Source organism: Seriola lalandi, unplaced genomic scaffold (genome assembly GCF_002814215.2).
Source record: "Seriola lalandi dorsalis isolate HSWRI2012SDOR001 ecotype SW California unplaced genomic scaffold, Sedor1 jcf7180002054883, whole genome shotgun sequence".
In the NCBI taxonomy this organism is placed as follows: Eukaryota; Metazoa; Chordata; class Actinopteri; order Carangiformes; family Carangidae; genus Seriola; species Seriola lalandi.
The window spans coordinates 5,925,445-5,950,710 of record NW_019525658.1 but is presented as its reverse complement, the minus strand read 5'-3'; the positions used below and the strand labels follow the sequence as shown (position 1 = coordinate 5,950,710).

General features: G+C 42.3%; 1 protein-coding gene across 1 annotated transcript; it reads left to right on the top strand.

Moving 5' to 3' along the window:
* On the top strand, positions 1-25,266 carry gnb1l (guanine nucleotide binding protein (G protein), beta polypeptide 1-like). Its single transcript, XM_023397604.2, has 7 exons — positions 1-117; positions 7,435-7,598; positions 7,994-8,119; positions 8,241-8,403; positions 11,331-11,423; positions 17,651-17,866; positions 24,439-25,266. The coding sequence occupies exons 2-7, from the start codon at positions 7,489-7,491 to the stop codon at positions 24,715-24,717; spliced, it is 987 nt and encodes a 328-aa protein (XP_023253372.1). The 5' UTR covers positions 1-117; positions 7,435-7,488; the 3' UTR covers positions 24,718-25,266.

Sequence of the window (25,266 nt, the reverse complement as noted above, 5' to 3'; positions counted from 1 at the left end):
CTCAGCGGTTGTAAATAGAGGTCCTTCGAGAGTCTGGCGCATGTTTTGTATCCCTCTTCTGCGAAGCTGCCTGAGTCTTTCTGACAACTGTCAACGCACCGGTGTCTCACTGAAATGGTATTTTATCAAGCCTTGTTAAAGCCAACATGACTGTAGTGACCTTATTTCACCCAGCGTTGTATGCTAACGTGTCTTTGTTGTTGCTGTTATTGTATGTAGATGCTAGCTTGTTGCTAACCCTCCTCTTGTAAATAACATGACAGTTTTACTTAAGCCCGCTGCTCACAGATATAAGTTGTGGTGTTAGTTTTTCTGTTTTCAGCCCAACACTTTAATTAATTTCATGCCTTCAGTATAATAATAAACGCCAACGCAAACGCAGCCCATTAACATGGAGGGAGGAGCATACCAAACTCCATTCAAAACTGTGGCTATTTAACGACATACTGTCCTGCTTATCCTCAGCTACGCGTTTCTTATATTCTTTATGTCCTTTTTGATCCGTTTGAAGCCCCGTGACATGTTTGGATGTAGCACGGCAGCATTTAATCAGTAACGTAAAGTGATCTTAGTATAGCTTATGACTCGTAGGCTACTCTACTTAGGAGTAGCTACTACAAATGAGAGGGAAATGGAAATCCCAGCAGAATATACTTAAGAGAGTGGCACTAAATGGTGTATTTTAATGAAAGTTTAAAGATGCTTGTGGATTAAATCTATGATGTTCTCACCACTACTATAGTCGAGTTTAGTACTTTTTGAAGTGAAAAAATATAGCCCTTGCAAACCCTCAAGAAATCCTTGAAAAAATTTAAATTTGATCTCTCACACACACCATTTTGATCTAAACTAAACTTGCATTACAGATAGTTCCAAGACGTTTTATGATCTTATCTATGAGCAGACACATCAAACTTCACACCAGAATATGCCAGTTCCCGTTGCTTTGTAATTGACATGTACATGTACAGTTGTGTGCAGAGGTTTGGCTAACCCTGGGCTAATTCCATATTTAGATGATTTCTGAAATGAAAATAAGAAAATACGACCCCTGCAACCAGCAGACATTAAAATGAGCCTTTCTTCAAATGATAAAACACTAACATTTTATTTCATGAATTTACAAAATAGAAAATATTGAACAGTGTAGTATAGTGCAAAAGTTTGAGCACCCTACTAAGTCAGTATTAAGTAAACCACCCCCCCACCTCACCCGCAGACATCACAGTTTACAAACACTTTTTGCAGCCAGCTGAAATCTTTCTGTTCTTGATGTGCAAATTTCCACTCACTCTTCCTGCAGATCACTTCAAGTTCTGAGATATGTTTAGTCTGTCTTGCACACATAGCATGTTTAAGATCTACCCACTGGTTTTTAATGATGCTGACGTCAGAGATCTGTGGGGCTCGTTCTGAAAGCTTCTGTTTCTTGAAGCAGTTCATGGTGGATTTTAAGGTCTCCTTTGGATTATCCTTTTGCAGGAGCCAGCCTCTTTACACTGTCAGTTTCCTTACTGACCCCATGACATTGCAGTCAGTCAGGAAACAGCTCTGCAGGTATCATTTAGCTTCATTTTTAGATCCCCAGTCAGTTGCTTAGAGGAGTCCATAGTTGTTAAGATTTACCATAATGTTTGAAGAGTCAGAGAATTTATCAGATATTGAATTTAAATAAATCCTAATCACAATTCTTAACCTGATTTACAGGCCAATAAGGTCCTGAGTGTTTTACCAGTAGAATGGTGCTCAGACTTTTGCAGATGCCACAATTACTGTGTAATAACCAGCTGAGACACTGTGTGGCTGATATGGTTTTCATCGTCACCTGTTGGAATCAATACTGAATACTGATGGGTCACAACGTCAACATATTTATGAGCATCACAGGTGGTGTGATCCCACCGCAAGATGGTCTCTTTTTTTTTCTTCTGTCATTTAAATTCAAGTCTGTTTGCTGTAGTTGTATTTACTTCTTTCCTCTTCAAAAAAAAAAATCTAATTTGCTGAGGAATGCCTAGATTTTGAACAGAACTACATCCATGGTATCTGCCATTTCCAAAACAACAGAAACAAGGCTGTGTGACTGGTCATAGATGAGCTCAGGAAATGTGTTGAGGAAAAGGGTGTGAACTGACAGCAAATTCAGAAATAATTTATTGAATTCCAACACTGGAAAAAGAAGAAACATTTTAGTTTCTGTTGGCCCTCTGCACACACTTTTGATGAAGAGGGCTGGCACACGTATACTATGATGAAGTATATTTTTAAGCAGATCCAAGTCCAGATGCAGATTTGAAAGTTCTAAATATTTTCTATTATCTTTTATATTAATTTATAAAACGATTTTTATTATATTGAACTAGCCAATTTAAAGGATTATGCAGTCTTGGTGAAGGTATGCATTCTATGAGTGCCCTCTATTATGAAATTGATCATTAAGCAACCTATATCAAGCTCAGTGTATCTTCCATGATAATGCACAACTTAGATTTGTACTTGTACTGGTTTTGTTCAACTTGTCTGCTTATAAATTTGGTGGGAAAATTTGCACTGATTTCTGGAAGCTGTTCACCATGTAGAAATAGTTAGCACTCTGTCAGCTGTTTTCCTGTTCTTTACTTAGTCTTCATGCTGTCAGTCATCACACTCCTGAAGATGACTGACAGTTTTAACACTGGGGCCTGGGCTGTTTGACAGAGTGTAACCTGTTGTTGTTGTCCTTGCTCTATATCCTCTGTTGCGTGATGTCTTTTTGGGATGATACCAACATTTGCTTGTTTTCATGTCTTTGCTGTATGGACAGCAAAATCCCCAGAGATTCCCAAAAAGCCATCACACCCAAAGTGTGTGGAGATGTATGATGACACTCGAGCTGTCGACCCTCTTGTGTTCCTTTATCCTCTAGTGTCCAGGCAAATGACCTCATGGAGGAAATGGGTGATAATGCAAACAGATAAGGCTCCTGGTACCTGTTGACCACAGTCAGGACCTCCTAAATCAGGACCCCCTGACACAGTGCTCCATCAGTGCCTGCCTCAATGACACCCACAAGGCATTGAGCTCTTATCTGCAATGGCCCCTGCTTAGCATTCACGCCATTCACGCGAACAATGCCACCTCTTCCCGCTCATTGGACCTGTGACTGACAGTGGGTGTTGGTGCACTTGTGTCTGACTTCAGCCTCTATCTGACACTGAACTGTTTATCCAGTCCAGATACCCCCTCCAAGACACAATAAAGGGCGTGTGTCTTCCTTGCCACTTCCAATGTTGTTTGTCTAACTGGACTTTTATAATAGACCTCGCTCTCTGTTTGGCACGTTGGTTTCCTCCTCAGAAGGATCTGTATTATTTGGTGGGCAGAAGGGCTGAGTAATGGTCGCAGGGCCAGTTCACCGCCCACCCTCTGACCAGCCGGTGAGGTGGAAGTGCCTCCTTGGCGAGACGGTGAAAAGCAGGGAAACAGCAGATAAGACCACTGCCTGTGATTAACAGCAGAATGACTAATAGCTGCGGTATGATGTGGCAGAAATGGACGGATTAGGCGTATTTGACTCAGAGTTAAAGTTTGCTGGCAGAGATCTGACAGAAAAAAATACCTCTGGTTTAATAGGTTATAAAGTTGGCTTTTCACTGGAGGAGCTATCTAGAATGCAGCTTTTGAGCTATGTGTAATCTACTTTGAGTTTTCATCATGCAGCTCAGATCTCATATTTGACGAGGCCGGTATCAGCAGAGGATCTTGGGATCCCATGCCTCCATAATGGCTCCTGTGAAGCTGGGGCATTATAAAGCTTCTATAATAAACCCCTGTGATCAGTATATCCCTCCCTCCCTGCTCTTATTTATGAATGGCAGAATTTGACAAGGGGGGCAGCTCAAGTGGGTAGCTGCTGATCACATGATACCAAAGAGCTAAGCGAGGAATGTGGACAGGACTCCCCCCCCCCCTTACCTCTACTCAAAAAAACCCCCCAAAAAAACCCAACTTTGATGCCCATATCATAACGAATACCCTCTCTGTCCACTCCCTCATATGAGCGATGCCGAGGAGGGGAACGGGTGCTGCAGTCGAAGGGGTGGGGGGGTACAGATAGTGGCTGCGTTTGATCTGAAGGTCGCCAGCCCCTTGCTGGTGTTGAGAGATCCTTGGCGAACGAGGCTGGCTCTTATTTAATAACATGAAGGGGAAGCGGACCTTTCTCTCATAATTAGGCCTAATTACCCAGTAGGTGTGGACAGACGGCCCAAGAAGAGACAAACTGCCTTTATCCACGGACTTAGAGTCAGATTACCCAGAGCTGTCTTATCTGTTGCAGGGCCAGCAGGAGCCTCAATCCTCCTCTCCTGCCTCTTCCCACTGGCTCCCGTATCCAGCTCAGGTATATTAATCAGTCAGTGTGATTTATTATGGCCCCGTCCACGACACGCAGGTTTAATTAGGCCTAGCTTGTTACCCTGTGCTGTAATAGCTGAGATTTTTCCTGCGAACATGTTTAATAAGAAAGTTCACTGACCTGTTGGGTATTTGTCCTCTGTTGCTCTGTCACTTTATGAGAACTTATTAGGTTCATTAAACTGCAGCGTGCTGAGGATTTGGGAGATCTAAAGAGAACAAGATTCTTGTCCTTGCGGATCTTTGACCAGAGGCCCCCAGCTTCATACTGTTGCTTCTTCAGCGAGGTATCTTTGCATTCACTAGAGGTGTGTTTTCATGTCAAACATACAAGCTTGACAAGTGAGTGGCTTGATTGTTTGTTCGGCCGCCTGTCTCTGTTGGCACAGAACAATTTCAGGGTCTCTGCAAGTAGATTTGAGTGACATCCTGCCACCGTGCTGTTTGTTTACAGTATCTGTCTCTCCCTTCCTGAGCTGCCTGCATGTTTGTATTTGGGTTTGTGGGTGACTCACTTGTAGCCACCACAACAGAGCCATTGTTGGGGGGCAATTCAGCGCCTGGAAATCCTGACGCCTAGAAAACAGAAGGAACAGTTTTCTGAGGAAGCAGTGGCGGGGGGGAAAGTGGTCATTATACCCATCTTTCAGATGCGGGTTTTGGTCTGGCTGTCCTCAAGTACAGCAAAGTGACATCTCCATCACTGTCCCCTGCTATTGTCTTTAATTGACAGTGAGCAGTGATTACGGGTGGAAAGTTTTACAGCCCCTGGTCTTGAGACAATGAAAGCAGTCAGTTTCAGTGCTGCTGTGTCCGTGACTCACAGTTCAATGCTGGCCTGCTGCTCGAGGACAATGAGGAACGCTTAATCCACCTGTTATCAGGGTGAGCTTCCCCCTGTCACACACTCATACAGGCACAGGACTCTGGCTCAGGAATGCAGCCTTACCCACCCATTCACAGGAGGAGCAGCTTAACTGATGGACCCTCACAAAAACACTGTTGACGGTTTTTGCCATTTTCTTCATACCACACAAAAACAAGTTTGTACAGTTGTTGGCCAAAGGGTTTCCTGTTGGTTTGGGTTCAGAGGACTGTGTCATATCTAATGGTCAATATCTTATGATGCAAACTTCCATATGCTTTGAACCCTTCAAAATATTAAACCAAATGTTTTTAAAAAAATATATGTTTGGAGAATTATTTGTTGCCTGGAAAAAATGCTCCATTTTGCTCCTCCAGGCGTGCAGTGTGTCTCCCTACAGTGGTAAATTCAAGGTAAAGCTGGTGGGTTGGCTGTGTCCTTTTCAGTCCTTCAGACTGCGGCGTAGTGTCCTTAATTAGGCAGGCTGGTCAGAGGTCCGTCTCTCCGCTTCACAGGTTCACATGGACAATTTAACCACTAACCTCCTGAAATGAGCTGCTCCTGAATGCCTCGGGCTCCAGTTTCAGCCTCCTCTGATTGCAGGGAGCAAGGGTTATGATAAGTAAAAGTAAAGGAGGGGGTGATTGTGAGTGTGGGGTGAGGTTGTGCTTATTAACTGCTGCCTATACAGTAGTTATCCATACTGTGCTACAGTCTCTCATTTAAAGTCAGTGTTACTCACCAAAGTTCACTGCGAGTCTTTAAGGCCTGACGAACACACTGGATGCATTCCCTTTCTCACGAAACATTTGCAAAGATGTTTGTTTTTTGAGGGTTAAAATCTTTTTGTCATTGCTTACATGTTTACTGGCTCGCAGTCATCATCCTGCCTTTGCACATTTCTCTGCGTGTAACCGCAGTTCACTGTTGATCAGCGGAATAGCAAATCAGAAGTAGCAGGGATGTGTAACATGTCTGCTTCAAGCTAATATCAGCATGCCAACATATTTACAGTGGCAGTGCTAACATGCTGATGTTTTGAAACATCATCTTAGTTTAGTGTGTTAGCATGTGGTGGCACTAGAGATAAACTCAGGGGATCAAAACATTACGTACCATAGTGGTCAGGGACTCCACAGTTGCCATATAAAGCCGATATAACCTTTGTCTTATATTCTACTTTGTCTCTAAAAAGCTGTGGTTAGGCTGATCTTGTTCTCGTGTAGAGGTGATGAACATGTTATTGCAGATAACTGCGTAGAAAAACGATTTCAGTGTGGCAAGAGGGGAATTTATGAACTACCCTCAGGGGAGTGAGCCAGTGAAACCAGAGAGACTTTTTCTTTTACATTTTTAGGTTAATTGTTCACTTTAATTTGAGTTGTGCTGTTATTTTTTGTCCATTGTTTTTAACAACAGTGAGTAGGTGGCATTTCTGGCATAGACCAGGATAGGTAGTGTAGAAAACGGATGAACAGATGGATATTAGCCATCTGAAGCCAGACACTCACATGTGATTATCCTGCAATTTATTGTTGACACATTATTTCCTTGCAGCATGCCTGTGGTTGGTTGGTTTTCCTCCGCTGCCCGGCCTACAAACGACATAAAAGCCTGAGCCCTTACCTCTGCCTTTGGGACAACGGCTGTTGATCACAGGAGGAGTGAGAAGCTTGAGTCTCTGTCTGTTTACTGTAATTAAGCTGTCGGAGGCTGTGATTTATGACGTATTGAGTAAGAGAGGTGTTATCATGTAGGAGAGAGCGAGAGAGAGCCACAGGGTTTGTAGCTAGTGACAATAGAGAAAACAGAGACAGTGCATTAAACACAACTGTCTGCTGTGTGGAGGAGAAAGGCTTCGAGGCAAAGTGGAGCTGCTCTCTGACTGACTGTGTTTGTGCAAAGACAAAATGGGATGGTTTCTGCAGATATTGATTGTTAGGCTTACACCTAACTTTCATTGTTTTGTATTTCTCCTGAAAGAGCAGAATTAACCAGATTGTAATGGAACATTTATCACTCCTGCGTGAATCCAGTGGCACCGTATTGTTGAATTTCTTTTTTTGGGGTGATACTGACTGAACTTTAAACCGCCTCTGTCGCCTTTCCATGTTTTCACCTCAGTCACAGAATTGACTCATATCTTAACTCACTTTTCTTGTTGTCTGTTCCAGTGGCTGTAATGACGTTGGTCTGCGGCCTCCTCACATCCTTACATTGACCCAGGGATGTCTCGTCCCGCTCCGTCCCCCATCTACACCCTGAGGGGGGCTGGCGGGCCCCTCAACACCCTTCACTTTAGCTGCCATGGAAGGGACACTCCCCTCCTATTTTCTGGGTTAGTCATTTATCTCCACATTCAAATTCATCTTCATCAAACAGTGAAGATTTTTTTTTGTTATTGTCTTTTTGTTATGAGTGTAATACGAGACACATACATGTAAACAGTTTTATTAGTAGATGGATGAGTAGATACCAAGCCAGCCATCAGGGTTCACTTCATGTGCTGCTTTTAAATGAAGCACAGTGTAACATGAGCTATTTTAAAAGTCCACACAACAAAAGTTTTGATGTTATTTTGGTATTTATTGATTCAGGAGTAAATCTGACCACTTTTGTTATTTTCTTTGTATAGTAATGGTTTAGAGCAGAGGAGTGTTGAATGAGATGTTGTATTTTCTCTGTATGTTTGATTTAAACAGCCCTCATAAAGCATCTTGTTGGGTTTTGCAGGTCAGGTAAAGGTGCCATCCACATCTGGAACCTGAACAGCAGGAGGGCTGAGAAGATTGTAGAGGGTCATTCTGGGAGCTCGGTGATCTGGGTCAGCACGCTGCAGGCGACCGATGCCCTCATCAGGTCAGGATAACTGGTCATTGCTTTCTCATAAGGTTTCTCACTTTGTTCAGCTTCTCACGTGGGCTTCTACTTATAATGCTCTTTAAAATTCCCCTTTCTTTCCTTCTTCTTGGTGGAGCAGTCAGGGACGGGACATGCAGGTCTGTCAGTGGGACCTGAAAGAAGGTCGTAGCGAGGTGGTGGACTCGGTGTGGACCGGCAGCGTTGGATTCTGTCAGTGTTCGCTGCTGGAGACGAGCCCTGGAAACTACCTGCTGGCCTTTGCTGGACAACAGACAGAGGAGGTGAGACATATATGAGTGTGGATGTGTCTGAGCGTCTGGGTCCTCTGGGTCACTTATAGAATAGTGAGTATTGCATTTTGTACCCTGCCTCTCACCAAGTGCATGCTGGGATGTGCTCTAGCCCCCTGTCTTTTTTTACTCTTTGGCATGGACATTAATGGCTTGTAGTTATATATAAAAATAATTGTCATACAGATCTATGTTTATTTGTCAGATTTTATCAAAACATTTTCTGTCAAAATATTGCATGTTTAACCTCTGGTTAAATGGCTCTATTTTTAAGCTTTTTCTGTTTGTTAACCTTTTAAATATTTATGGATCATTTTCCATTTTAATCAGGTGAAATGAACCACAAACCCTCAAAATCAAATCCACTGACACGTTATCCTGTTTGTAGCAGGAAGTAACGTCTGAATTTATAGGCAGGTTTGAGGTTGGATGGTAAATTGCTCCAACAGTGAGACTTGAGTATGAAAAATACCAAACTGTATGAACCTGACCAGACTTGCTGTTGCCAGTTTACTTGTTTGACTTTAAACACTCACAAGTATTTGTGGCTTTTAGTACTGTTTATGAAGTTAGTAAGTCCTGTCATCTTTTTCCACACTGCTGTGATCTTTTGTGTGTGATCTGATCCATGAGTGTGAAATGGCTTGAATTCAGTCAAGTGTCCAAGATAATATTTTTAGCCGATGGTCAGTGAACCTGTCCTGAGTCAACGTGGCATGTGAGCATTCAGTTTGCAGCCAGGAGCTGTCACACAGCAATCTAAACAGCATCATTAACAAACCAGCCATGTCATGAGTCAGCGTGCCCATTGCAAAGATAGGAACTTAATACCAGGCACCAGCTAAATGTTAGTTAAATCTGGCTGTGGCTGGTAACATGCCATTCATTGAATGCCTTTGTCTAAAGCAGCTAATGGCTCTGTGAAGGCAAAGAAAGCAAGTGTAATTGTGCTTTTTAGAAGGTTAACAACAAAGATGTTCCTGCTTCTGAAACTCCTCTAACTGATGAAACTTGTGACTTTTTTCATCTCTGACTGGTGAGTTACACAGAGAATTCCCAGGCTTGATTAGGTCGTGCACTGGAACGAAATCACATTCTGTCCGTCTCTTAGTTAATGCTCAACGCCCACAAGTCTGTATGGCTTTGTGTGGAGCCAGTGTCTGAGCGGTGCAGCAGGATGGGGAGAGGGCAGCCAGCGATTCAGCCATCTTTTATTGCCTCCAGATTCATGTTACTTGTTCCACTGCAGAGGAGCCACACTTGAAAGGGACAGAGCAGTCACCTGATCCAGCCAAACGTGCCTCTGCTAACCCCAGTCCAGCAAGCCAGGCATCAGGGCGCCTGTGACTCCCAGCACCTCAATAATGCCATTGTCCCAACAGACACGGACAGACAAACACACACACACACACACACCCATACACACCCATGTAAGGTAGACCAAATCAAGTCACAGCCGATTTTGTCATTTTGTCTCCCCAACCCCATTCCTCAGACATAGCTGGCCAAGACAGATGCTTATCATGTATCTGCAAATCAAACACCCACATAAATGAATTTCCTCAAGAAACAATACACACACACTTCAAAATACATGCACAGTGGTATAAGCAGTATGTAGGTAGGCCAATATTGGGATATGAACCAAGAAAACAGACAGCAGTCGCCTTCTGAGCTGTTCCAGGTGGTTTCACTGTTTACTGCTCACAGTTAGATTCCTGCCATGGCAGAAACATTAATTGATAGTGTGGGTGTTTTATTTATGGGCAGTGTGATGCCACACAAGAACAGTGATAACCTGAGGCACAGAGAAGTCTTTAAAGGCCCTCTTTGTCAGGAACGCAGAGGTAAACATGCAGGACAGATGTGGCCCAGCGCTAAAATACAGATCACTCCCTTAAAGGGCTGTTTAATCTGAAGCCTAATGAGGATGAATATGCAGATCATCAGCACAGAGGAAGTCGAAGCAATGAGTTTTGGTAGTCATGTGTACACACACACACGCACACACACAAACACACACACACACACACACACACACACACACACACACACACACACACACACACACACACACATACAGGCATACACTTTATTACTGGCTTCATTAGGCTGTGTATTTTATCAGAATCAGTGCCAATGTGTGCAGGAAAACACCACTCATGTCGCGAGGTCGGACTTTAGCAGGATTTATTATAGACAGCGGCGCGGTTGCTTTCTACTGATGGATTGTGCTGTACTGCTGGTTGGAGGCACTCTGATCCATGGAGGTCCTGAACCACAATAAAAAGATTCAGGCTGCAGCTTTGTTGTTTGAATTCAGAAAACAAGCAAATCACGGCTTGGCAGACAGCTTGCAGACATGTATACGAACAACAGCAGTTTGTATGTTTGTAACTCGGTCTCAGTAATGAAAACAGAAACACTGGAACAAAAAGGAAGAAGCAGTTTAGCATGTTGACATAGAAATCTCTTTTTAGCCATGCTGGCAGTGTCAGACTGAAACATCTTAACAAGTCTGAATGACTGCCATGGCAATTTGTACAGAAGTCCACGGATCCCGGTGGATGAAGTCGACTGAATGTGGTGATCCTCTGACTTTTCGTCTAGCGCCACTAGATCAAAATTTTCACCTATCAGGTTAAATATCACATCTACTGGATGGACTGGCACATTTCATGGTGTCCTAATAACTCTGGTTATCCTCTGAGTTTTCATCTAGAACAATCATCAGATCAGATGTCCATTACTTTAGTTTTTATCAAATACATACTGATATTCCCCTCAGCCTCAGCTATACACTATATACACTACTGTGTGTCCTGCTAGGCCTCACTGAGCTGCTAGCATGTAGAAAGTGAACATGTCGAGCTGTATCTAGTGGGTTTTGAGATCTAATTGTCATGTGTTCTCTGCAGATCAAGATTATCGAGCTGCCCAGTAAGACTCCCGTCTGCACCCTGGTACCAGACACTAAACTGGGCATGGTCATGTGTATCAAGCTGTGGCAGGTAAGCACCAGGCCGTCGTCTCAAGTGTCATTTTAATAGAAATTGTTGCACTGTTTTTTTTTTTTAACCTCAACCATAAACAGCAGCATTGTGTCCCTCTGCAACCACAGGTCAGGTTGCATGAGTTCACCTTTGCCACCTTTTTAAACGGCATTCATTGTAGACTTGCCTGCTTGATTCCGATTGGCCAGCAGCCCATAACAAGATGCAATGATAGGAAAATCAACAAAAATGCAGATGCGAGACGTGGCACATGATTTACAGCCCAACAGCTCGTCCTGGGCCATTTTTCCAAACGTTTCTTCTCAGCTGGCAGCGAGTCCCAACACTGTAATTAGAGCGTTTGGAAGGGCCGGGGGTTCACAGCCATATATCAGCCTGCAGCTGTACATCGAATCTGATCCGAGCAAAAAAAAAAAAAAGTTTGCTTTCTGTTTTGTAAATTCTGTCATAAGTTTTATTTTCCAGAGATTAACGAGACCCTGTAATTATTTTCATGGTTAATTATTAACTCTTTGCATCTGGGGCTTTGGGAAGGGACAGAGTGGGGTTTTTAAGACTCATGCTAGACGGTGGATGGTTTGAATAAATTTTATGGGCTGTGCAGTTTACAGGCAACAGAAATCAAAGCCTCAGCAGAGCTTATCATTTTAAAGGCAGAGCGAGGCGAGTTGCTGGCCCGTGCACACTCAGACCTGTATTCCTGTAATGCTAATTAGAATTACTTTGATAAGTCAAACGCAAAACCATAAAGGTGACATTGTGCTTGTGATGTAATTATAGAGACATGTAGACACGTTAGAGAGTCTCATAGTGCCTGCTGACACTGTGTTTGTGTTTTTCTTTCTTTCCCTTTGATTTCACTGTTACACCCACCTTTCATCATCTGATTTATGAACCAATGCTGGTTCAGCGTTGAGTGCCAGGAAACATAATGATCAATTATATCATTATAAATTATATAATATCATTGTAATACAGCACAGGCAGCTGTCTGACTTCAAAGCTGTGGGCCCAGGTGACTCTAAATCATTTCAGGCTGATTCGTTTCAAGGCTGAGGCATGTTCATCTGTTACACTGACCGAGTGTCTCGAGACGTCCATGCAGTGGGAAAAGACAGAAAACCTAGCTTATAATCCCTCTTTCACACACAATCTCACACACACACACACGGGCAATTTGGAAACACATTCTGTCTGTCAGTCATAAGAAAGAAAAGACTCATCTTGTCTTTCACATCAAATGCTCATATGCTACCCACTGTTTCTTTAACTTCACACAGCAGGAGGCAACAGCTGACACCGTCATCCCCTCTCTCCACCCTGTCTCTCTCTATCACACACACTTTCAGGAAGAAGCCACTGACAATTAACTCCTCTCCGTCTCTCCTCTCGCCATCTCTCCCTCTTTGCTCCCCACAGTTGAGACGAGAAGTGATTATCCTCCATTATTTCCATGACAGACTCACCAACAGATTTATTGTCGGCCTGTAAGCCCTCTCTGTTGGAGTTTATGGAACAGATTAAATGCAGTGTTAAACTTCACTTTCTTCTCAATTCAGCTTCCCTACAGCAAAATCCCACCCGGCCTTCAGTTCAAATGCTGAGTTATGTCTGAAAGGTGACGGGGCGCACTATCTGGTTTCTCTGGATCTGATTGGCTGTGAAGCGGTGAGACAGTACAGTGGACGTGGAGGCAGAAAGTACCTCCACATATGGGTTTGACTTGTGCAGAGATATAGGGCTTGGCTTGGAGGACAGTATTGATGTATGATGTGCAAGGCTTTTAATGTGAACAGAGGCTGGCGGGGGAAAGGAAATGTTCCTATACAGATATCCATCACTCTCAGCTCATCACCTTGCTGCCTCGTGGCCATGACATCATAGCGGACCGGGACAAAAACCGGAGGAAGCGATTGGTTCCTTATGTTGAAGCAGTGCCTGCCTGGGGCCTGTGGCAGCCACATCAGCAAACAAGCTGTTTCTTGGTTGTTCAGGTTTTCTGTGGAACTTACCACATAAATAAATGACAGAGATGTTTTTGCTGAATATAGAATGTATTCATGATGCCACGTCTCTCTAAGTACATTTAGAACTTACTCATTTATTCTTGTTTTAGTAGTTAATTTGACAGTGACAGTGCTCATTGATAAACAGAGAGAAAACTGTAAATTAAGCCTAATATCCAGCTGTTGTTCCAGGCCAGGTGTTACAATGCACCCTAGAAATAGAATAAAATGAGATTTCCTTTAAGTACATATCTACAGTAGAATAAATATACACAAAATAGCAGTGCACACATCCATCTACATATAACACCACAGGACAACTCATGGCAGCTAGTTACAAATCTTACAACATAAGAAAAAAAAACATCCCCCCCTGGATCAGTCACTTGGAGACTAGTATGGCATGCTGTAATATCATTTTCTGTCTATATTTGAGCATTTGTTTTTTAATTTAAAAGCTATAAATAAAAGAGATAACTATAAAAACAATAACTACAATATTGGAGAATTTACAATAATAGTCAATGACTTGATTCAGTGAAAAAAAACGTTGTAGTACAGAACATGACAAATACACAAACTTGTACTTGACTTAACTTCCTGTTGCTCGTTACACAAACATAATAAGAAAAAATATGGCTTTCAGAGTTGAGGTTTATGTCATCAGAAAAATAGTAATAATATCACCTAATATTGTTGTCTCATATGTATGAAGTTAATGCCATAGACTGAACTGAAGTGATGTAAAGCTGCTGCAGCACTTTTCTTTTCCTCCTCACTGTCATCTTCTACACACTGGAGAAAGTATTTCATTAAGCATAAAACTGTATGTAGTCTAGAATATCTTTAGCCTATAGTTTGTGGACGGGATCTGTGCATGGAATCAGAAATAGTGAAATTAGCAGTAAATTATGATTGATCAGCAGAAAATTAATTATTATTAATTGTTATTAATTGTTATTGTGATAATTGGTTAAATGCTTAAGTCATTTTTTAATGGAAAGTGCTACACATTAGCTACAGAGTTCTAGCTTCCGTAAGGATTTGCTGCTTTTTTGGTCTTTAACAGGAAAACTGAATCTGTTTGATTTAGACAAAAGCAATTTGCAGACAACATCTTGAACTGTAGGAATGATTTTGTATTTGTTTGTGTGATGGATGCTTTTTTCACCTTTTTCTGACACTTTATAGACCAAGCAATCAATGCAATAGTTGAGGAAATAATTGTTAGTTGCAACCCTTGCAGTAAAACTTACTGGAGATGATAAATTGGATTTTTCTCAAGTTGGAAACTCACAGGAATAAAAGTCAATTTGGATCTAATGGTTCAGCAGTTGTTATTATGTTGTCTCTATTTGTTAGAGCCTATTTTAGTGTCTCCATGGGTACAGCTTTTTTGTCGTCTCAGCAGCAGCAGCAGGAGTATTTTAAACCTTTCCAACAAATGTGATTGTTTTAGAAGAAAAAAGAAGGAAAATGAACAAAAACTTGAAGTGTGAAAGTCCTTGGAGTCTTAACTCCTCTAGAGGCCATGTTGATCATTCGAGTGGACCACAGTGGTCTGAACCAGCTGACTGAGTGACCAGCACACTGGACACGTGTCAAAAAAACAGCCTACACTGAAGTGGTTGAATTGTTAATAATGACACTGATGTTTAGTGGATAAAATGATACATTGCCTGTAATTGTTCAAAATACATTTGAACAAATATTTTGTGCACGGTTATTGTCCTGTTCCATACAGCTATGTAAAAATGGCAGAGGTCACATGACTGTTAACAGCCACTGGTCCTGCCTCTCCGACCAGCCTCCATCCATCTGTCTTTCCAGCTGTTCTATGGTGATGAATCTCCTCCCAGAGCCCCAGCCCCACTCCAGCAGAGAGCCCTCTTGTAGAAAGGCCTGTGGAGGATATAATGAATTAGGTGTCTACCCAGGGTTCCCCGACCTCTGACCCATGACATCATCAATCAAGGAGGTCCTACACTTAAGTGAAACAGTGGGCCCCAAGCCTGGAACGCTTAGCCCGGGCCCTGCCGGCAAGCAGGGGCCACTGATTTTCACTTGTTTTTATTTGTTTTCATAATCCCTTAGTGTTCGTCCTCGCTGATGTGTTTGGAAGGAATACACGACTCTGTCTATAATTTGTTTAAAGCTGAAAGAAGAGAAATATTGAGCGTTAAGTGAGAAGAGGACTTTAAGATGGATGAAAAAATGGCAGACACGGCCCCCCTCGCACATATGGAAAAAATTTCTTTCCCTCCTCGCTTCTGCAGGGCACCGGGCTTTTGCTGCAGGCCTGATGGTATTTTAAAGCAAAGGCACGCATCAGTACACAATGTGTATCTGTGCTGTGAATTCATAGATCCTCTAAAATGTTTAAGCCTGGAAAAGCTCAAATCATTGTTTGGATAACGGGCGTAATGTGGATGTGAAGAGGCGTGCCATGCAGAGGAATTGTGGGAGTTCTGCGAAGTAGGATGGAGGTTAGACCAACCAGTTGTCCCTCCCTCCTCTTTCCCTCTTCCTTTCTCTACCTCCTTCAGTCCTTCCTTTCTTCCCTCCAGCAGTGTAAAGATATATGAAGCCTTCCGTTTTTTATCAGCTCACCTTTATGTTGTTGAAGTGATTTACAAACTCGCTGTGTATCTCCACACAACCTCTCCGCCCCATCCGATCGTACACACTCATTTAGAAGAAGCATGAGTTGATCTGTGACTCCCAGCAGAGGGGAGGCGCTGCCTGGTCGTTCTCTTTAAATGTTATTCTGCTTACTCTTCTCTTTTTATGTGCATGTAACTACATTTGTGCTTGACTCTGGTTGTTTTGTATATATTTAACGGAGGAGTTGTGGTTTAGGTTTTGTGTCTGATGCCTGTTTGGGGATTTCATGTGATTGAAAGATTTACTCTGATGGATTCACCAGTTCTGAACCCTGGATCTGTCGTGTCCTGGGGTTAAATGAGGATGAATGAGGTCTGTAGTGCAGTTTTTGTGCATTAGTTTTTGTTAGTGTGTGAACTTGTGTAAAGTGTGTAGAGCTGAAACAATTGGTTAATCAATTTGTTGATTGACAGAAAATCTATAGTATATGTAATAGTTCATCCAAGTCATTTATCAACCAAACACGCTCTGGTTCTCCAGTCTGAGGGTTCATTGCTTTACTCTGTTTTTTGTTCATTCATGTAAAGTGAACAAATGAGAAGCGATTTGAAAATGTTATGTGAACTGTAAAATAATATTAGATAATAATTATAAGAATAATTGATAATAAAAATGTATTTGTAATATTGCTGCAGCCTTAATGTTGTACCTCAGTAATTGTGAGATGATATGTTTTCTGATTGTACTTTGGCCTGAACAATTAATCGAAATTCAATCAAAATCGCAATATGGCCAACTGCAATATCCAAATATTCAAATCGCAGGAGCTGCAATTTTTTGATAAAGCATTGTGGTGCTACGAATCATATTCTCCAGATGAAAGGGAACATGTTTGTTTGGTACAAGACCCAACAAAAATCATATCATCATCATTTTTATATTCTTTTTAGTGAAAACTAAATGCAAAATGACCACTCCATCTGAAATCATGACTCATATTTCAATTTCTGCCAAAATCATCATAATATGATTTTCTTTGCGTATCGTTCAGCTCTAATTCTACTCTAGAATATTTTCTGTTTAGTTTTTTTTTCTATGTTTTGTTTTGCTAAGATAAAATTTGCAAAAACTCCCTGTGGTAAAAGAACTACACATGTAAAATTGTGGCAAATCTCAGCATGAATCATAACAAAGAAGGTCTGTAAAATAAAAAAGGTATAGGTAAAAAAAAAAAGAAAAATCTAAATGAAAACTAGACGCAGTATTTTTGTAGTATTTCACTTGACTATATTTATGGGTGCCGGCAGCGACGTCTGTGGCTCAGTAATATAGATGAGGAGCAAAGTGAGGAGTGGTGTAATGGAGTGCTGGGAAGAGAGAGCAGCAGGCTGACGAATGGAGCCCACAGCTTCTCTCCGAGTGTCAGCGGGAGCTTCCAGGATGATAACCTCTGCTCCGCTCGACTTCCAGCACCACGCAGCGGTTTCTGTGGGTTTTTTTTTTTTTTTTTTACTGCAAAGCTCTCATCTCACATCTTACCCCGCTGCTCTTTGTGTTCCCCCTTCCCATCTTCCTGTCCCTCCTCTCTCTCTTATCTTCCTCCCTTATTTGCAGCCAGACTCGGGTCCCGGACCTCTCCTGTTGGCTGGATACGAGGACGGCTCCCTGTTGCTGTGGGACGTAACCCAGAGGTCCAAGCTGAGCCAAGCCAAAGCCCACCCTGAACCTGTCATGTGCCTGACCTTTGACACCAAGCGACTGAGGGGCATATCAGGCTCCTCTGAGAAGAAACTCTCCTCCTGGATGCTGGACAGACAGAACAACCTGCAGGTCAGCAGGACAGGCTTAGAGAGAGTAGCAGTGCTGTTTAGTTCACTGGTTCCCAACCTTTTTGTTTGTCTGATGAACCCTCACCAAAGCCCTTCATCAGCACCACCCATCGTCTCCCAAATGTGTTCATTTGAATTTAAATTAAACTGGTTGTTACTTCACACTATTAAATATGGCCGTTATCAACTCACAGTACAATGTACTGAAAGTTGAGTGAGCATTTCTGTGGAACCGCAGTGATGAGTGGATATTGTTACAAGAATCTTTGAATACAGCTGAATTGCCATTGGTTGGGTTGATTTGGTCAAGTTTGCGTTCATGCTACTGGACATTTCAACCATTTATCCATTACTTTGAGCTTTTTCACCATTTTCCCAATACTTTTTGAACTGTTTATCTTTTAGAGAAATATTTAATTAATTTTATTCTTTACTTTTACCTTTCACTATATCAATATATTTTATATCCACTAATGTTAGGTAAGTGTTTGAACCATTTATTTCCATTTTTTATTTATTACTTATTACTATTAACTATATGTTTTTTTACTTTTCTTGCATTGTCTGTCAAAGCACGTAATATTTTTTTAACCGACTCATAATAGCTTTTTTGCCAAATCTCCTGTAGTTATTGTAGTTTTTTTTAGTATATCCAAGAACTCATGGGCAATTGCAGCAGTACCCCCTGGGGTACAAGTGCCCTGGTTTTGTACACAGTGTCCCTGGTTAAGGTCCTGAACCCTCTACCTGCTAAGTAATTGTTGCTAAAAGCCATAAAATATAAAAAAAAATGGTGGAGAAACGGAGGAGAGGAGTGTTGCCTTTCTCTGGGCTCTCTTGGAAAACATTAGGGGCTAAAGAGGAAGAGGCTCAGCGGGGCTCCAGGGGCCATAAATCAGCTGCTGGTTACACAGTGTTGGCAGGGCCAGGGGCCAAGGGCCGGGCTGGGGCTGTCACTCTACTCCAACCACCCATGTACACACTGACACAGTCACACTTTAGAACTGGATAATATCTACAGTTATAGTTATGGATAAAAACACATCACAAAATCTCATTTTACTTATTATTGCACTGCAATAAATAGGAAATGTATCTGTGTAAACTTGTCTGTTTTAGCAGTTTAAAAAAAGCAACTAATACCACTTTCCTCTTGACCAGGAAGAGCAAAATACCTACTTACCTTCACAACACAGTGCACACAGGGTCTCTCACACATAAATACTCGGAAGGGGTCCAAACTATCTTCTGCCACACCAAGAGATCACATCAGCTTTCTACCATAATTCATTTTACATAACAGCCAACGCTTCAGAGACTTAACGCCTCATTTGAAGCTGTATTTTCTCTTGATTTCATGAGCAAAAGGGAATGCTCCCATTTTTCAGCCAACCCCCATGAATCAGAGCTGAGGGGAACCTGAGGCTGATATAGGACACTCCTGCACAGTGAAGGGTATTATTCTTTCCAAAGCTTTTTACAAATGAATGCTTGAATTAGAAATATTTGCAAAGCCCATTTTTTTTCACCCTGAAAATGCGTCTAGAAAAACACTCTGAAGGATTTGATTCAATATACCAAAAACAGGAGGAGAGTGGTTATTTGGTTTATTTTGCTCAAGCAACAAAATATTGATTCAGCATGTAATCCAGGATGAGGATGACAGGAAAAAAGCACAAGGAGAGGGAAAGTATCCAACAGGGGCTTTTAAATTATCCTGAAGTGCAGCTCAGTGTGACGTCCAGACAGCTATCCTCAGTTCTTCCCACAAAAGTATTTTTGTGTGGCAGCAGTAAGGGGGCGGGGGGAGATGCCGGGTGGCGGACACAGGCCCCGGGTCCTGACGGACAACCCGTGAGAGGTAATAAAAATATCAAAACCTCGGAGGCCCCTTAACCAAACAAAAAACACATCTGCAGTAAAGGGAACAGTAGTTCACAGTGGGAGGCTGCAATAAAGACTGAGGAGGCTATAAGTGCCACAGCATCCCACTTCTCACAAATTACCTCTGCGATACAGTCCAGTGTAGTGGAGCTGGCTGGCAGGGCAGATAGATGCTTTTTGTGAAATGGAGGGGAAACTGAAGGTGACACAACACAGTGCAGTTATGATTTAGTGAAGCTGAAGGGCTGTGAGGGGAGCTTATCAAGGCCAGATAAAGACAGATAGCCTCAGGAATGGAGATTAATGTATTACACATGGCTCCCAGAGGCCTTTATCTGCTGTTTGACCTGGCTGGCCTGATATCTTTTCATAGTAATGAAGCATCATCTTCAGCCCTTTTTTTTCTCTTCTACTTTCCTTCTAGCTTGCATTTTTAGGAATGTGTCAGGGTGAGACTATGAGGGCGTGGGTGTGAGGGTTTACAAGCTGTTAAGCCAGATGGACATATATTTAGGCGGCCACTCAAATGTATTGACATGTGCAGTGACGGGTTGCTCCCGGAGAAAGAAAAAGACAGAGGTCACGGACCGGAGAAAGAGAAAGCCGGTAGAGAAAGAGGAAGATTAGCAGTTCAAATCAAGCATGGCTGACAGCAAGCTATTTCTGAGACTGATGACAGTTCTCTGCAGGTGAAACTCCTGCTCCTCATCTTCACTACCATGTAAAAATATCCCCACTGTCTCCCCCAGCGTTCACCTGCATGGCCGGCGTCCTCTGTGAGTTCTTGTACCTGTCAACCAGACCTGCCAGACTGAGGCCCAGCCTTACTCTATATATGTGTGTATATATGACTGATGTATGTCCGAGCTCGCTGCCATAAAAATTATGGCCCTTTTTATTGAGTGACCGCCCCAACCTCCTCTTGCTTTTTTGTTCTGAATGAGGCTGCTCACATGTTTGACACATCCATCTCCTGTCAGCTGGAACCAGGCTCTGACAGGCAAGGTGACAAAAGGCTGTAATCTCCCCACTGCTGAGTGTGATTCAGGGACAGGGTGTGTCAGAAATACCTGCGAAAAGCCTCCCAGCCGCTAGGCTCGAGTGAGTGAGCGATGATGGGACGTTTCAGTAGATCAGCGTGAACGCAGAGATCGGTGCCAAGTCTGACAGGAAAGACAGGGAGAGAAGTGTAGCAAGACTTGAATGAAATGTGCCAAGTGGACATTCCTTTTGAACGTCTCCTCTGTCGGTGAGATGCTACAAAAGAGGATCCCAAAGTGTGAGTTTGTGTTGGATCTGTCATAGATCCACAGCAAGTCTTGTGGGCCCAGCTGCTGAGCAGAGCTGGTAGCCTCCTGACAGCTGAGAACGCTGGCGTTTAGACAGCAAGCCTGCGTGTGTGTGTGTGTGTGTGTGTGTGTGTGTGTGTGTCTGCATGCTGTAACACAGGCCAGGAAGGAGTGTTCAAACAACAGAGAAATGAATGATGAAGCCCAAAGACGGATTTTGTCCATGATGAGATAGCAAGGAAGCAATAGGAGGAAAAATGGGGCGTCCAATAACACGAGCCAAGACTCCCCGGTTAGAGCTAATGGATTTCATTACAGACTGAGACCTGGTTAATGGCAGTGCTGGAAGTCAGCAGTCTTTTCTTGGTATTCATTCAGCAGTGGTGAAGCTCTCACTGTTGTTGGAATATATTTCATTTATGACAGTATAATTTATACAGTTTTCCTTTTTAAGAAAAAGTGAAATAACTTTTTCAAAGGCTGCAACTAACTGTCATTTTTGTTATCCGTTAATCCTCTCATTATTTCCTGAATAAATAGACTGTCTGTAAAATATCATAAATAATAACAAATGCAAATCATGTTTTTCCAGAATCCAAGGTGACGACTTCAGATTGCTTGTCTTATCCGACCAACATTCCAGAATCCAATTATTATTATTATCCAACCTGATATGAAATATATTTTTTGCTTGCTCTTCGTTTTCTTGCTGAGAGTTTGATCAACACCACTCTCATGTCTGTACTGTAAATATGAAGCAGCTGGTTCGCTTAGGTTACCCAGGAGGCAGGTAGCCCCAGCTTTATCCAAAATGTTGAACTGGTTTTCTTATCAAAATTAATTTTGTTAAATTTTCTGTCAATCAACTTGATTGATTAATTATGTCTGTGTTACACCTCTGTTTTTATTATTGCACTATATTCAAAGCTGACCGGACATTATAGATGATTGTGACTGTGATAATGTGATCAGAGCTAGCTGGTTACTTGAACACCAATTAAGATGATGAAATATACTTTGAAATAATGCAGTGACTTCATATTAATTCAATGAAGTGTAAAAAAAAAAATAAAGAATCCCTAATTGTCAAAGTTCTGCTCTAAGGTACGAGGATGGGATATTTTATTTTGGTGAGAAATGAATAACATACTGTGATTACCTCATAGTCTTGACCCGATTGCCTGTATGCTAGAGTTTCTTCCACCACTCTCTGTCAGTTAATCCAAGTTTCAGTTGCTCAATATTCATTTGTTCTCCGTTAGATGTTGTGCACACCGTTACACTCTCCTGTCAGAACATGATGGATCAGATAGACCCTGGAATTCATGCCAGTGGAGACCTTTACCTTGAAGGACAAGACATTTCAGTTTTACAAAATATGGGACTTGCTTGGGAATGACTGGTCGAAGTAGATAACGGTGGACTGACAACAGTTCATGCCTGTTACTCTATAAGAGTTATGGATCAGCAGAAGTCTTTCATCTGTGTAACTCCCTGTGTGTTCACTTCTTTATAGTTTAACTATGAACCAAAAATATACCATATATTAAAAATATGAAAAAATAATAATAATATATGAATAATAGTCCTGTCAGGCTTCAACTAACCTATGTTTTCACGACACAAAAGTGAGATCAACAATGATATAAAACAGAGAAGTAACCGAGCCGGCACAGGCTTGGAATTTTTATTTGATGAAAGATTTGATCAAAAAGGATTTATTGAATTTCATAATTGTTGATGATTATCAATGATCGATCAAATAATCAATTATTCAACTAAGTGTTTCAGCACTGTTACTGTCGCCATACCACATGAAATCACAGTGTAAACACCAATCACTGGTAGCTTAGCAACCAGCATAGCTGCACATGAGCATCATTAATTTTAAATTACAGCTCCGTACAACCTTTTTTTCTCACCACTTTTTGTTTCTTCTCTCTCAGACTGTAGAAAGTAAAAACAATTGCGCAGCCAGCCCCGCTGAATGACCATTACTGCATCATTAGCCATTTACTGCTTACAACTGACCCTTTAATGAAACAAATGCCTTTTCCTGACACAAACTATGGGAAGCAAAACAAACAAAAACAGACACTTAAACCCATCATTATCAGGCCTCTAATGCAAACCAGATGGAGAGAGGTAGTGGCATACCAGATTCTTGAGGTAATAACAAAGTTCCGAACAGTCTTTCACCCCCCAGGTTTCTTTGTGTCAGTGCTTGTTTGGTCTAACCAGCCACTCTTGGTTTCATACAAGTGGTACCAGCGATGGTGGTTTGATTAACAAAAAAAAAAAAGAAGAAAAAACATCTCTGCCTGTTCTGAACTTCGCTTTGTTGCTCTGTTTTGATCAATGACATTCCTCCCTGCTCTCTCTCTCTCTCGCATTCCACTTTATTCACTTGGGCTGTGAGTACCTGGCTTATATTTTCCACATGCAGCTTGTGGATGTTTCCCGCCCGCAACGGGAGCACGCAGATAAATTCTCCACCGTCTCCTCCTATTCAAGGTCATTAGTCTCTCTAGACACAACTTATGAAGTCAATTTTATGCTGTCCAGTTTGATTTCAGCTCCCATATCCAGATGTTTGCGTCCTGTCTAGCGATCCAGCAGAGATCCCTACCCTGCAGGAAGAGCACGTTCGCTCCCCAGGAATGCCCACCACAGCCGGCCCTTTAGATACTGATCTTAGCCGCCATTCATTATAATATGTCAGAAAGTTGCCCCTTTAGAGAGATTGATACAGTCCTTGGGACACTGTAGATCACATGGAGAGAGCGCTGTGGCTAATCTTTAGCAGGCAGATGTTACAACAGTGTATTTATCGGGTCTCTTCTCCCGCTGACCAGACCTTTCAGTGTGAGTGTAATTCATCAGAGGCGTTTAAAGCAACAAGGCCTCTGCAAACAAGCGAGATGGTCTCTCTCTTTCTCACAAACTGTGACAAAGGTAACTCAAAGCTTCCAGAATAGGCCTCGCTAACTCCAAACCAAATAGTTGGACGCAGAGAGATTTGCTCACAGCCCTCTTGCTGTAATGTTTTGTGGCCGATGATTGAGTCCCAGAAGTCTCCAGCCAGGTTCAACAGACATCCAGCCCCACACTTGGACCTCAGTCATCAGATCAGCTGATAGTCTCTTCGCTGTCAGTGTTTGTGTTGGCCACAGTTTCTTATGCGGCAGTGACTAATCGACTTACTGACCTAATTATGATTTAATTAGTGTGTCTGATCATTTCTATTTGGTTTTTCTTGGATTTCTCTGACATTTACCACAAAGAAACAACTATTCCGACTCTTTGGCCTTTGCACAGTAAAAATTCTTCTTGTGTGGTAGTGCCTGTAATACCTGTAATGGTTCTAACACCCGATACTATCTTCTCATCCCTTTCACAGCTCCAGGACTGTGTGACGCTGGTCAACCCGGGGGTTTCCCAGATGTGCATCAGGGAGGACGGTAAGCTTCTGGTCTCAGCCGGCTGGGACCATCGGGTGCGGGTATTCGGCTGGAAGAATCTGCGACCGCTGGCAGTGCTTCAATACCACACTGACATGGTGCTAAGCGTGGCCTTCTCAGACCACCAGGACCGCAGACAAAGACTCCTGGCTGCCGGATCCAAGGACCAGAGGATCAGCCTGTGGTCAATATACAATGAGGGAGCTGACACTGGCTGAACCTCGGAGCTCCAGGGGGGGATATACAGACTTTTACTCAATACTTTAACTGTCATGTGTACTGATGCGATGCAGCTGCTGTTCTGAAGGTATTTCCAGCATTCTCAAAGAATCCTCTAAACATGAAAAAATACTCCATGTCTGTTCCATGATTTTTAACCAGTTTCCCATGCTTCAGCACAGAGAAGTGTTTCTGTTTTTTAGCCCACTCTCATTGATGTGAAAGGGGTGGACAAAATAATAGAAACACCTGGCAGTATAATGCAATACAATGCAACAGAACCAGATCCTCTATCTTCCAAAATGATCATACAGCTGAATGAACACCTCTCTGAAACAGCTGTACAGCCGAAACTGAACATTATAACCTTCGTGAAGAAGACCAGGCAATGAAAATGAAGATGCAAGGAAATTACACTGAACCGTGAAATTGAAGACTGCATTTTTTCTCATTTACTTTTGCATGTAACAGTCAGTTATACAAATAATGATTATTACCAAAAAATAAATAAAAATCACAGGAGACATATGTGACCTGTCACACCTGTA

Coding starts and splice junctions, on each gene's coding strand:
- gnb1l (XM_023397604.2), top strand. CDS start 7,489: ATGTCTCGTCCCGCTCCGTCCCCCATCTACACCCTGAGGGGGGCTGGC. Junction 8,120..8,240: donor GCGACCGATGCCCTCATCAG/GTCAGGATAACT, acceptor TTGGTGGAGCAG/TCAGGGACGGGACATGCAGG. Junction 11,424..17,650: donor TGTGTATCAAGCTGTGGCAG/GTAAGCACCAGG, acceptor CCTTATTTGCAG/CCAGACTCGGGTCCCGGACC.